Here is a 14,611-nt window from a genome sequence, read left to right as displayed (position 1 = left end):
ATTAAATATTTATTTAAAATTAAGATACTCAGTAATCAACGTTATAATTGTGGTACTTATGAGATAGAAAAGTCATTAAAATAATATAACAATCTTAATCTTAAACAACAATCCTAAAAAAAAAACTTATTTATAATTAAATCTCTCAATGATCTGAAAACCGACTCTAGCTGGCTGAGAAAGATTTATTAAATCTAGGTTTCTTTCTAGAAAAAAAAAGTTCTTAATCTACAAAACTCATGTCCGGCCAGTCTTGACATACGCTTCTGAGGCTTGGACAATGACAAAACAGGAATAAAAATTGTATCGCAACATTTGAGAGAAAAATTTTGAGGAGTATACTTGGTGGTGTAAATGAAAACAATAACTGGAGAAGGAGATTTAACTTCGAACTGTACAAGATTTTTAAACAGCCTGATATTATTAAATACATAAAAATAAATAGAATGAATTGGATGGCCCACGTGATTCGAATGAGTGATGACAATACAATAAAAACGATACTGCTTTTTAGACCCAATGGAACAAGAAAGCGGGGAAGACCGCGGTTGAGATGGGCTGACTCAGTGGAGTCTGATTTTCTCGCAATTAATGAAAAGAATTGGAGATCAAAGGTGAATCAGAAGTAGTCATGGAGAAATCTTCAGAGGAAGGCATTGGCTCACAGTGCGCTGTCTTGTCAATTATGATGATGAATGATCTGATTTGTTGAATGCTAATGGCGATGTTACTTTAACTAATCTTTAAACGTAAAGAAAAAAAAACTTGTGCAGAATTTAAAATAAAAGTCAATATGCAGAAATTTTATTCACCACATTTACCAAATTTTGTCATATATTGTAAAACTATATTTTGTAGTTAATTTTACCATAGTCGTTATCAAAGTGCTTCGGTAAAAATTTTCGAATTCTTGGTGTTTCAGAATAGATTCAGAATTACGGTAAATTTTATAATATTCTGGTAGCTTTTACTATACTTTTTTTTCTCAGTGTACTTTTGAAATTGATGCTTAAAGTGTAAGATATTTCTCACAATTTTATTTTTTAACTGATAACGGCGAAGGGAAAGGCCTTTCTTCAACAACTGGCAATTTCACAGTGATTTCATTACAAACTGCGGGTACAAAGATCCAATTTGAATCGAATTCTAAATCTTGTCAAATTGACCAATGGTATAGTCTGAATTGCATCTGTTCTTTTTTATATATATATATATTTTTGCAGAATTTCTCAAAACTTAAACATCAATTGGCTGTAGTGATAGTAACAGGGTGAGATTGTGATTTCCGTAGCTATGAAAGCATTAAAATTTGACCCACGTAAATTACACAAAAAACATCCTAAAAGTATAGTTCAAATAATGAATTATTATTAAAAAAACACTTTTAGTAAAACAGTTGGTTATAATTAACAAAACCTTTAAGTCTAAATGTTATGTTTATAAACGTAAAATGCCTTACCACTGTCATTTGAGTTTTCAGAGAGTTTTGTTTGAGTTTCCTGTTCTTTGAATAGTGGAGGGCCTTTCCCTGTGAATGCAATTAAAATTATTATAATCACTAGTTCAAATACCTGGGAGAATTGTTTCAGTTAATAAAACAGTTAATAATGATATCAATACAGAAATAGGATAACGATGGCTAATAGGTGTTATGTCAGCGAATGCTGGCCTTTAAATAAAACAGATGACTAACTAAAAACTACTAATTTTTGAAAGAAAATACTCAGAGTCATCTTCGGAGTTGTTAAAAAAACAATGTTTGGCGGATTCAGCACAAATATGAATTATAGAGAAAATTTAAGCAACCAAACATAATTTCAATTATTAAATTCTATAGAATACGATGACAGGGTCACATTTATAGAGAGGATGATGGTGATCCAGTTAAGAAGCTGACTTTTGGAAAGTTTACTGGCAACCGAAAAAGGTGAAGACCAAACACCAGCTGGATTGATTCTATAGAATACGATGACAGGGTCACATTTATAGAAAGGATGATGGTGATCCAGTTAAGAAGCAGACTTTTGGAAAGTTTACTGGCAACCGAAAAAGGTGAAGACCAAACACCAGCTGGATTGATTCTATAGAATACGATGACAGGGTCACATTTATAGAAAGGATGATGGTGATCCAGTTAAGAAGCAGACTTTTGGAAAGTTTACTGGCAACCGAAAAAGGTGAAGACCAAACACCAGCTGGATTGATTCTATAGAATACGATGACAGGGTCACATTTATAGAAAGGATGATGGTGATCCAGTTAAGAAGCAGACTTTTGGAAAGTTTACTGGCAACCGAAAAAGGTGAAGACCAAACACCAGCTGGATTGATTCTATAGAATACGATGACAGGGTCACATTTATAGAAAGGATGATGGTGATCCAGTTAAGAAGCAGACTTTTGGAAAGTTTACTGGCAACCGAAAAAGGTGAAGACCAAACACCAGCTGGATTGATTCTATAGAATACGATGACAGGGTCACATTTATAGAAAGGATGATGGTGATCCAGTTAAGAAGCAGACTTTTGGAAAGTTTACTGGCAACCGAAAAAGGTGAAGACCAAACACCAGCTGGATTGATTCTATAGAATACGATGACAGGGTCACATTTATAGAAAGGATGATGGTGATCCAGTTAAGAAGCAGACTTTTGGAAAGTTTACTGGCAACCGAAAAAGGTGAAGACCAAACACCAGCTGGATTGATTCTATAGAATACGATGACAGAGTCACATTTATAGAAAGGATGATGGTGATCCAGTTAAGAAGCAGACTTTTGGAAAGTTTACTGGCAACCGAAAAAGGTGAAGACCAAACACCAGCTGGATTGATTCTATAGAATACGATGACAGGGTCACATTTATAGAAAGGATGATGGTGATCCAGTTAAGAAGCAGACTTTTGGAAAGTTTACTGGCAACCGAAAAAGGTGAAGACCAAACACCAGCTGGATTGATTCTATAGAATACGATGACAGGGTCACATTTATAGAAAGGATGATGGTGATCCAGTTAAGAAGCAGACTTTTGGAAAGTTTACAGGCAACCGAAAAAGGTGAAGACCAAACACCAGTTGGATTGATTATGTGGAAAAAGATCTTAAAACCATGGGCATCAATAGATGGAGAAACCTAATGTCTGATCAAGCCAGATGGAAAAGACTAGTTGGGACGACTCTGGTTTGTACTTGGCTGCCATACTGATAGAAGAAGATAATCATTTATCGTATATTGAAATAAATTTTTCACAAAATGAAGTGCAATGTATTGTTTTTAACGAAATAAAGAAAATGAAGTAAAATGAAATCAAATATTCCATTTTAAAAATTTCAAATACCCGGGTAATTCTGTATAGTTGATCAAAGCTATATTTAAAATTTTTGTAGAACCGTTTCACAATATAATGTAATCTATAGTAATGAAACAATTTAAAACTGAAACTTAAACAAAGGCATAGATGTTTAAATTAAATGTTGAAATGTGAATACAGAATAACTATAAGTTCTAGGAAACTACTTTCTGAATAGAACTGGGGAAAACGTAAATAAGTTAAAATTTATGGTTATGAAAACAACGTAGTAGTAGCTTAATCATGTGAAAAAAATTATTCTTCATTACAACATGTTTTAAATAAATTAAAAAAAATGGAATGATTAATAATAGTTAGTTTTAAATTGTTCTAATATGCAACTATACACATATTTCACATGTAATAAAAATAATAAAATTGTAAAAAAGAAAAATTTACTTTTCCATTTTGCACTTATGGTAGCCGACTACTTTTTTTTAAAATATTGATATAAAATTTTAAAAAACTAGTTGATATGTTTTATTATGCGTAAAAACGTTTGAAACTAGCAAAAAATTATGATTCATTTTTTTAAATGGAAATTTTTGGGTTAAAAAAAAAACGAATTTTTTTTGCCTATACGCTAAACACTGTAAAAAAAAATTCTATCACCCAAAACAAAAAAATCGCTCATGGATTTTATTTAGAAGGCTATCAACTATGTTTTGAACGATTACCTTAAAAGCAAGTGCATGTACTATTGATTAAGGGATCAACGCAGTTAAAAAATCACATTTTTAAAAATTTCTGAACGTGTCTTTACGAAAAAACATGCATAAAAAAAGAAATTTTACTTTTTTCTCTTAGTTTGTAGTTCAAAACATGCGTGCTATAAACACAAACACTCATGAAAAATTGTAGACAACTATTTTAAAAACAATATGAGATATCGTGCTTAAGGTGGTGAAATATGTGAAAAAAAAACTTATTTTAAGATAAACGCATTTAAAGACATAAAAAATCACTAGTCTATCCACTTTTATCACCTTGCACAAAAACTGCTATAACTTAGTAAATAATTGTAGTACAAATAAGTATTTTTAGAAAGTATTTTTAGTTAGTGCATAGTTAGTTAGAAAGTATTATAAGTATTTTTAGAAAGCTACGACTACAGGAATTTTAAATTTATAATAAACTCAATTTCATAAATTTTGTTCAAAATCATGCTTTTGCATTATAGTCCTTACCTTTAAATACTATTCCACTGAATTAAGAGTAATGTTGCGGAAGACACACTGTAAATAATTTTGGATTAAATTACGGTAAAACGACGTACTGGCTGATTGCAGTATCCGTAAAATCCATATTACTGGCACATGGGTGCATTATTCATAAAATCCATTTCTACCGTAAAATATTATACAGTAATTTTTACAGTGATATTTATTTTTATTAGAGTGATTTCACTGTGAAAATTACGGTACATCAGATTTTAGTTTCGTAACATGCTCCGGTAAAAATGGGTTTTAAGGTAAAAAGTACTGGCACCCTGAATGGCGGTACTTTCTTACCGTAATTTGATCTGGAATTTTTTACAGTGATTTGATCTGAAATTTTTTACAGTTTAGAAGTTGTAATGGTAACTGAGCAAATTATTAGGTTTAAATTTATCCCAATAATCTGTTACCAAATTTATGTTAATATTATAAAAATTTTAGGAGCTTTTAAATTAAATATTTTTTTAGTTTTGATCTAATTCAGTGGTTCCCAACCTCTTGTGGCTGGCTGACACACATCGCCCCTTTCTCTTTTAGCTCAAAAAATCATTCATTGTTGCTTGTGAGCAACCAAACACTGAAAATATGCTAAGCTATTTGATTTTAATTTAAACTGTAATGCAAATAAGGAGGCACATTTATCCTGTCATTCTTATTAATTAAAAAAATTGTGGATCTTTTTTCTCCTAAAAGAAATGATATTTAAAACGTTATAATCAAAACAAAAGTACATTTATTTAAATTCATATTTTAATGTAATCAAGAAAAAGTTAAAACGTTAACAACTAAAATTTGAGAAAAAAAATGAAGAGTGAGAAAGTACATTTTTACCACTTCAATGACTGCCCTGTGCTTGGGATATTTCAAGTTAAAGCTTGAATGTCAGGTTTTATGCTCGTCAGATTTAAACGCGGGTCCAACCTATCTCTTTGCTTTGTGAGCAGCTGGAAGACAGAACTAAATCCTCTCTCCACTAAATATGTTGACGGGAATGAGATGAGAAGCGGCTCAGTTTGTTTCCACAATTGTGGATAAGTGTCCATAAGCTTTACCCAAGCTAACTCGTAACCGTATTTTTTAAAGACGACTTTAGCCTCACAGTCATACTTCAAATCTAAAAACTCAGTCTACAAAGAGGAGGTGAGCTTATCCACAACTTCAAAAGAGAAAGGATCGAAAATCCAATCCGCAATTTCTAATTTCATCAAATCTTTAAATCTTGATTCCATAACTGATTAAGGTGATCAGTAAAAATTAAGATTTTTTTTCGAGAATCTCGATATCTGCCATTGAACACTTTTTAAGAGTTGGAAATTGCATTAGCTCTTTGCGACTCATGTTTGACTTGTAGATATCAAACTTGGCGATGAATGAAGATATGATTCCCTTAGCCTTGATAATGTTAATTTTGTTTCCTTGAAGTTTTACGTTGATTTCCTTCATTTTTTCAAAACTATCAGTGAGGTACGCAGTTTCCAACTTGCGTTGCTTGTGTACTTCGAATTCTCACTTAAAACAGGATCAGTGGTGTCGAGAAACTCAGTAACCGAATCCAGCAATTCGAAAAAACGGCTCAGTTTAATTTTGAAAGTCATCTCACAGCTGTATGTAGGAGCAGGAATTCGAAATCTTCATCATTTTCATGGTAAAGTTCTCGGAACAAACGGTTATTAGGAGAATTAGCTTTTATTTTATTGATGCCAGAAATAAACAATTTTTTGCAGCCAAAAGTTGACGATGATGAATAATGAATGACGACATAATGAATTGTGAGATAACTTCCGGTATTTCTTTTTTAAGGTGACCCAGACACTCCAGACATAGTTGGAGCACCATCTGTTGCACAAGCCCTTACACTTGTGAGGGGAATTTCTTTTTCCTCAAAATAATCTTTGACCAATTTAAAAATCGACGATCCTTTTGTATCTGTGTTCAAAGTTCTTGTAAACAACATTTCCTAGTTAATATCCTTACTCTCATTTATGAATCTCACGTAAGCTAAAACAGCTTTGTTATCTATCACAGTTGATTCATCAATCTGCAACGCAAATTTACCTTCTTTCAAAAATTTGGATGAGTTTTGATTCAACGTTGACGGCCATCTCATCAATACGCAGGAAACAGTATTATTGCTCAGAGGAACAGAGTGACTTATCAGATTTCCACCTGCGATATCAAAACGTATGACGAAAACGATATTGCACTTGAATTTTTTTTAAATTTTTAACTATCATAATTCTTTGTCTACACCAGAACCATAAGTTTCATATATATTTTCAATTTCAATCTCAAACAGCTTTTGTTATTAATATTATTAGCAATTTTTATCTTTTGAATACTCGTCGCCCCCTAAGGATTATCGCCCCCAGGTTGGGAACCACTGATCTAATTTGTTTATCGCCAAGAAATACGGAATTGCGAAACAATTGTGGAGGTTGGTGAGTTAAACAAGCAGGTAGCAGAGCTCTATAGTTATTCTTATTTATAAAAAAAAACCTGTGGTAAAAAAACCCATATAACCCTGATTGTTTCACACGTGATATAGAATTACACATTATTAATTTCAAACTTCTGTTTTTAATTTAAATAAAACAGTACTTAAATTTTTTGTAAAGAAATAGGTTTTATAACATTTTTGTAAGTTATATCAAACTTACTAATTAGCAACATTCAAATAAAATCTTTTCTAAAAATAAGTAGTTTCATTTTTACCTGAAATTATGTCTAATATTTCCTCCTTAGACATTTTTTCAATTTCCGCTAAGCACAGCTTCTTTAGTTCATCCAAAGGGCGTTTCTAAAATAAAGAAGCTTAAATTAAGAAAAAAAGTTGAATTGCCAATTTAATTTTTGAAAAATAAATACAAAGATAGTGTAAAATTAGCATTATACGTATGTGAACTAAAAGAAAAAACAACAAATGACAAACTATCAAACAATCATTCATGTATAAGCGAAATAAAACAAAGCGTTAATGAAATATGAAATGTAAAATAATAAAAATAAAGTATAAAAAAGAAATGAAGGAATTTGAGTAGCAAAATAAGTATAATATATTTAAAATATTAAAAAAGCATTTACAGTCTAAAATGACAAGTATTTCTTTTTATATTAGTTGTTCGGGAATTTGTTTATTACAATATTTAAAGAAGTGTTTTAAATTAAAAAATAAAAACTAAATTATCTATAATGAGAATTTTATTTAATAACATAAGCATCGTATGCATAGTTAACAAAACAAGAAAGGATTTTTCAAAATAGATTAAAAAATTAGTATTTTGTTAGCACATATTGTTTTCGAGTATAAAATTAATGTAGGGAAGAACTTCATAATTTGCATAAAGTAAAATAATGTATATAAGTTTTTATTTTTGTTTTATTAACAAACTTATATTTGTGAGCACTAATAAATTTTATTTACACACAACAAAGTGAATAAGAAACGTACGCAAATATCATTTACATGACAATACATTCTAAAGAGAAAGCGATTACATACTAATACTAATGCTCGAAAACGTTACCTTAGAAAAAAAAACTGATTAAAACAGTAAATCTTTTATGAACGCATATTATTTTTTTAATTATCGCGGTTTATTTTATTAATTTTATTTCAGTACAAAATTTATGAGAATTACTCTGAAACAATAACTTTTCAATAATCTCTTTTGTTTATTTTCTCACACTTCATCAGGCTTTAAATAATAATATTAATGTACATGCAAAGAAAATTAAAATTGAGAGCCTCCATGAATGCATAGTTTTTAAAAGAATAACTTTAGATTTTAATTTAGGCCTCTACCTCGTAGTTCATTAATTAAATTAAGGAAATAATGAATTTTTTTGTTTTCGCGCGCTTCTCCGCTTGATTACTTTTACGAAGACCATATCTCTGACGTGGAAGATTCTAATCATTATAAATGCAATTATTCACTTGATTATAAAGTCTATAATCACTAAACAATCAGCATTTTGCATCAAACATGCATGGAAAAGGTATATAAAAAAAAAGATCAACCGCAGACCGGTTAAATTATTGAAGTCGTTATTAATTAACCACATCTTCTAAGAACTGTTCTACAATAATTATCTAAAAAAACAATCAAAAGCATAGCGTCAAAGTTAAATATTAAAATCACTGCATGAGGCAAAATTTACCTTCACGAGATTTCAAAAGAAGAAGATAGTTTTAGGGTTAAGAAATATTAACAAAAAAAAAACTGAAAACAACTCACCTATTGTTTGAAATAAAAGAGCAGCAAAACGAAATGAACCGATTTACATACAGACTACTAAGCCTGATTATTTTATTTATTTGTGTTTTTAGTTATTAGCATTTTTAGATTCCTCTGGCACCTACTCTTTTCCTTGGATGGCTGCATTTATTTAGCAGTTTCCCATACTTTTTTTTTATCAGTGTCTTACTAAATTACTAGAAAATCTTAATTAACTTATCATGTTATTAATCAAGTATTTTTGAATTTTTAAGTAAGAAAGGTTTACAACGCCTTTGGGTCATTAACTATTAATTACCGAAACTAAAACAACAACACAAGAATAATTTCAATCTTGCGGCTAAGTTTCTCAAATTCCTAACCTCAAATGCAAATCTTCAATATATATTAATCGGGAGACGCCGAGGGATTTTTTTTTATTTTTATTTAATATATATAGATATTTTTTATTTTCATCTCACATCTAATTCTATTCAAGACTTTCGTAGTTGCAATTAAGTCTGAAATTGAATGAGTATTCTTTCTCCGCCGGACTGTATTTTTACGCATTAGAATTAGCGTAATCAGGGTTGTAATATGAAACGAGCTTTAGGAGTAAAATTGTTGAGATTTAATTAAATCTTGATTCACACCACACGCTTACTTTTGTTGAACAAAATTCGAACTACACCTCATCTAAACTGTTTTATTTTTCGTACTCACAAATTAACACGTATCATTAAAGAAATATTTGTGTAGAACTACCTTTTATAAGATATTATTACAATCGAATATGGTGAAAAAATTGGATAGAGATTGCTTAAAGATTTTGTTGTTTGTGACTTTGCAATTTTATTTGAGATTCGTCAATGTTTAATTAAACGAGTTCAATGGATGCTTCTTACTAAGTCAGAGGTATTTTTAAGACACAAGAAACAAAATATACTTAATTAAAGACTTTTATAACTAAACTCTTTTATAAACAACTTTATATATAAAAAGAAAAGAGTGAATTACTATCTATTATAAGGCAAAACTTTTAAAATAAACGTAATAAATTTTCTAAGATTTAATTAAACTCTAGTGCTAATCGTAAGTGCTCTTGGAAAAATAAGTTTCGTAATTTGTTAATATTAAAGTAATATCTTAAATAGAAGCAAGGATCGCGTTCTTTTTAGCAACAATCGTCAGGCCGTTTCATCGACAATAAATCAGGATTAAAAATGTGTAGGAACCCATGTCCGGAAATGTCGTTAGATGCAGATAGGTGCGCAAAATATCCTTACTGGTAGACGGATCATGGGTGAGAGTTCCCTTGCCGTCAGGCTAACCATGGGAGGTTTTCGTGGTGTGCCACTCCATGTAACGCAAATGCGGGTTAGTTTCATCAAAAATTTCTCCACGAAGGCAAATGTCTCCCGATACTTGATCCAGGAGTTCCCTTGTCTTCTGGATTGGGTTCAAAATTACAAGGCTACGGAACTGAACATTAGTAGTCGTAAACCCAATAAATTGGGTCGGTTTTTCACCGACGGTAATAAAAATAATGCATAAAAAAAATTCCAGCCATGAGCTACAATACAGTTTGAATCCTGATAGTGTGCCCTAAATCCTCTAGAAGTTTTTCGCAAGATTTATGCAATCCCATATAATATGTAATTTTTTAAACTTACACATTTCGACAAAAAATAGACTAAAAATATCATTCGAAAATATCGTAGCTTTTGGAGAGAAAAACCGATTGCAAACTTGAAAGAAATCTTACTTTTTAATTAGAAATAGCTACATACAATTAAATGAGCAGTATCACAATTTTTAACAACATAGAGGTGAATAAAACTAAATATTTCAAAAACCAGAAAAAAAAATTCTTTACATAAAATTATTAATATCACTAAATGCTATCAAATATTTATTTTAAAATTAAAAACTATCCATAAGAGAAAATAATTTCTGATGCAAGTATTTTCTCAACAATATATTTTAAAACAGAAAGACAGTTCGTTTAACATCTAACTGGATCCAAATCTACATCGTATCCACCAGTGTGAATTGCAAGATAGTCCAAATAAGTACGGTGCGATGTCCCTTTTACGACGACGATTAGAAACGGCTACACACAATTAAAAGAATAACGTCAAGAACTCGGTTTTTAACAACATGCAGGTGAATAAAAATAAACATTTTAAAAACCAGGAATTTTTTTTTACATAAAATAATTATAATCACTAAATGTTATCAAATATTTATTTTAAAATTAAAAACTATCCATAAGAGAAAATAATTTCTGATGCAAGTATTTTCTCAACAATATATTTTAAAACAGAAAGACAGTTCGTTTAACATCTAACTGGATCCAAATCTACATCGTATCCACCCGTGTGAATTGCAAGATAGTCCAAATAAGTACGGTGCGATGTCCCTTTTACGACGACGATTAGAAACGGCTACACACAATTAAAAGAATAACGTCAAGAACTCGGTTTTTAACAACATGCAGGTGAATAAAAATAAACATTTTAAAAACCAGGAATTTTTTTTTACATAAAATAATTATAATCACTAAATGTTATCAAATATTTATTTTAAAATTAAAAACTATCCATAAGAGAAAATAATTTCTGATGCAAGTATTTTCTCAACAATATATTTTAAAACAGAAAGACAGTTCGTTTAACATCTAACTGGATCCAAATCTACATCGTATCCACCCGTGTGAATTGCAAGATAGTCCAAATAAGTACGGTGCGATGTCCCTTTTACGACGACGATTAGAAACGGCTACACACAATTAAAAGAATAACGTCAAGAACTCGGTTTTTAACAACATGCAGGTGAATAAAAATAAACATTTTAAAAACCAGGAATTTTTTTTTACATAAAATAATTATAATCACTAAATGTTATCAAATATTTATTTTAAAATTAAAAACTATCCATAAGAGAAAATAATTTCTGATGCAAGTATTTTCTCAACAATATATTTTAAAACAGAAAGACAGTTCGTTTAACATCTAACTGGATCCAAATCTACATCGTATCCACCCGTGTGAATTGCAAGATAGTCCAAATAAGTACGGTGCGATGTCCCTTTTACGACGACGATTAGAAACGGCTACACACAATTAAAAGAATAACGTCAAGAACTCGGTTTTTAACAACATGCAGGTGAATAAAAATAAACATTTCAAAAACCAGGAATTTTTTTTTACATAAAATAATTATAATCACTAAATGTTATCAAATATTTATTTTAAAATTAAATACTGTGCAAAAAAGAAAATAATTTCTGATGCAAGTATTTTCTAAACAATATATTTTCAAACAGAAAGACAGTTCGTTTAACGTCTAACTGGATCCAAATCTACATCGTATCCACCCGTGTGAATTGCAAGATAGTCCAAATAAGTACGGTGCGATGTCCCTTTTACGACGACGATTAGAAACGGCTACACACAATTAAAAGAATAACGTCAAGAACTCGGTTTTTAACAACATGCAGGTGAATAAAAATAAACATTTTAAAAACCAGGAATTTTTTTTTACATAAAATAATTATAATCACTAAATGTTATCAAATATTTATTTTAAAATTAAATACTGTGCAAAAAAGAAAATAATTTCTGATGCAAGTATTTTCTAAACAATATATTTTCAAACAGAAAGACAGTTCGTTTAACGTCTAACTGGATCCAAATCTACATCGTATCCACCCGTGTGAATTGCAAGATAGTCCAAATAAGTACGGTGCGATGTCCCTTTTACGACGACGATTAGAAACGGCTACACACAATTAAAAGAATAACGTCAAGAACTCGGTTTTTAACAACATGCAGGTGAATAAAAATAAACATTTTAAAAACCAGGAATTTTTTTTTACATAAAATAATTATAATCACTAAATGTTATCAAATATTTATTTTAAAATTAAAAACTATCCATAAGAGAAAATAATTTCTGATGCAAGTATTTTCTCAACAATATATTTTAAAACAGAAAGACAGTTCGTTTAACATCTAACTGGATCCAAATCTACATCGTATCCACCCGTGTGAATTGCAAGATAGTCCAAATAAGTACGGTGCGATGTCCCTTTTACGACGACGATTAGAAACGGCTACACACAATTAAAAGAATAACGTCAAGAACTCGGTTTTTAACAACATGCAGGTGAATAAAAATAAACATTTTAAAAACCAGGAATTTTTTTTTACATAAAATAATTATAATCACTAAATGTTATCAAATATTTATTTTAAAATTAAATACTGTGCAAAAAAGAAAATAATTTCTGATGCAAGTATTTTCTAAACAATATATTTTCAAACAGAAAGACAGTTCGTTTAACGTCTAACTGGATCCAAATCTACATCGTATCCACCCGTGTGAATTGCAAGATAGTCCAAATAAGTACGGTGCGATGTCCCTTTTACGACGACGATTAGAAACGGCTACACACAATTAAAAGAATAACGTCAAGAACTCGGTTTTTAACAACATGCAGGTGAATAAAAATAAACATTTTAAAAACCAGGAATTTTTTTTTACATAAAATAATTATAATCACTAAATGTTATCAAATATTTATTTTAAAATTAAAAACTATCCATAAGAGAAAATAATTTCTGATGCAAGTATTTTCTCAACAATATATTTTAAAACAGAAAGACAGTTCGTTTAACATCTAACTGGATCCAAATCTACATCGTATCCACCCGTGTGAATTGCAAGATAGTCCAAATAAGTACGGTGCGATGTCCCTTTTACGACGACGATTAGAAACGGCTACACACAATTAAAAGAATAACGTCAAGAACTCGGTTTTTAACAACATGCAGGTGAATAAAAATAAACATTTTAAAAACCAGGAATTTTTTTTTACATAAAATAATTATAATCACTAAATGTTATCAAATATTTATTTTAAAATTAAAAACTATCCATAAGAGAAAATAATTTCTGATGCAAGTATTTTCTCAACAATATATTTTAAAACAGAAAGACAGTTCGTTTAACATCTAACTGGATCCAAATCTACATCGTATCCACCCGTGTGAATTGCAAGATAGTCCAAATAAGTACGGTGCGATGTCCCTTTTACGACGACGATTAGAAACGGCTACACACAATTAAAAGAATAACGTCAAGAACTCGGTTTTTAACAACATGCAGGTGAATAAAAATAAACATTTTAAAAACCAGGAATTTTTTTTTACATAAAATAATTATAATCACTAAATGTTATCAAATATTTATTTTAAAATTAAATACTGGGCAAAAAAGAAAATAATTTCTGATGCAAGTATTTTCTAAACAATATATTTTCAAACAGAAAGACAGTTCGTTTAACGTCTAACTGGATCCAAATCTACATCGTATCCACCCGTGTGAATTGCAAGATAGTCCAAATAAGTACGGTGCGATGTCCCTTTTACGACGACGATTAGAAACGGCTACACACAATTAAAAGAATAACGACAAGAACTCGGTTTTTAACAACATGCAGGTGAATAAAAATAAACATTTTAAAAACCAGGAATTTTTTTTTACATAAAATAATTATAATCACTAAATGTTATCAAATATTTATTTTAAAATTAAAAACTATCCATAAGAGAAAATAATTTCTGATGCAAGTATTTTCTCAACAATATATTTTAAAACAGAAAGACAGTTCGTTTAACATCTAACTGGATCCAAATCTACATCGTATCCACCCGTGTGAATTGCAAGATAGTCCAAATAAGTACGGTGCGATGTCCCTTTTACGACGACGATTAGAAACGGCTACACACAATTAAAAGAATAACGTCAAGAACTCGGTTTTTAACAACA

General features: G+C 30.1%; 1 protein-coding gene across 1 annotated transcript in view; it reads right to left on the bottom strand.

Moving 5' to 3' along the window:
• The window catches only part of LOC107439859 (uncharacterized), a 111,338-nt gene that overhangs the window by 51,670 nt on the left and 45,057 nt on the right, over positions 1 to 14,611 (bottom strand). The window contains exons 4-5 of the mRNA XM_016052590.3: positions 7,275 to 7,359; positions 1,460 to 1,528 (exon numbers count right to left, since the gene is read on the bottom strand). Coding sequence (XP_015908076.1) covers positions 1,460 to 1,528; positions 7,275 to 7,359 — 154 coding nt within the window. The remainder of the gene's footprint in view (positions 1 to 1,459; positions 1,529 to 7,274; positions 7,360 to 14,611) is intronic.

The sequence above is a fragment of the Parasteatoda tepidariorum genome, chromosome 7, assembly GCF_982258835.1.
Source record: "Parasteatoda tepidariorum strain Cologne lab strain chromosome 7, Ptep-v5.0, whole genome shotgun sequence".
In the NCBI taxonomy this organism is placed as follows: domain Eukaryota; kingdom Metazoa; phylum Arthropoda; class Arachnida; order Araneae; family Theridiidae; genus Parasteatoda; species Parasteatoda tepidariorum.
Note: the sequence above shows the minus strand (reverse complement) of the source record. Positions and strands in the feature narration are given on the sequence as shown.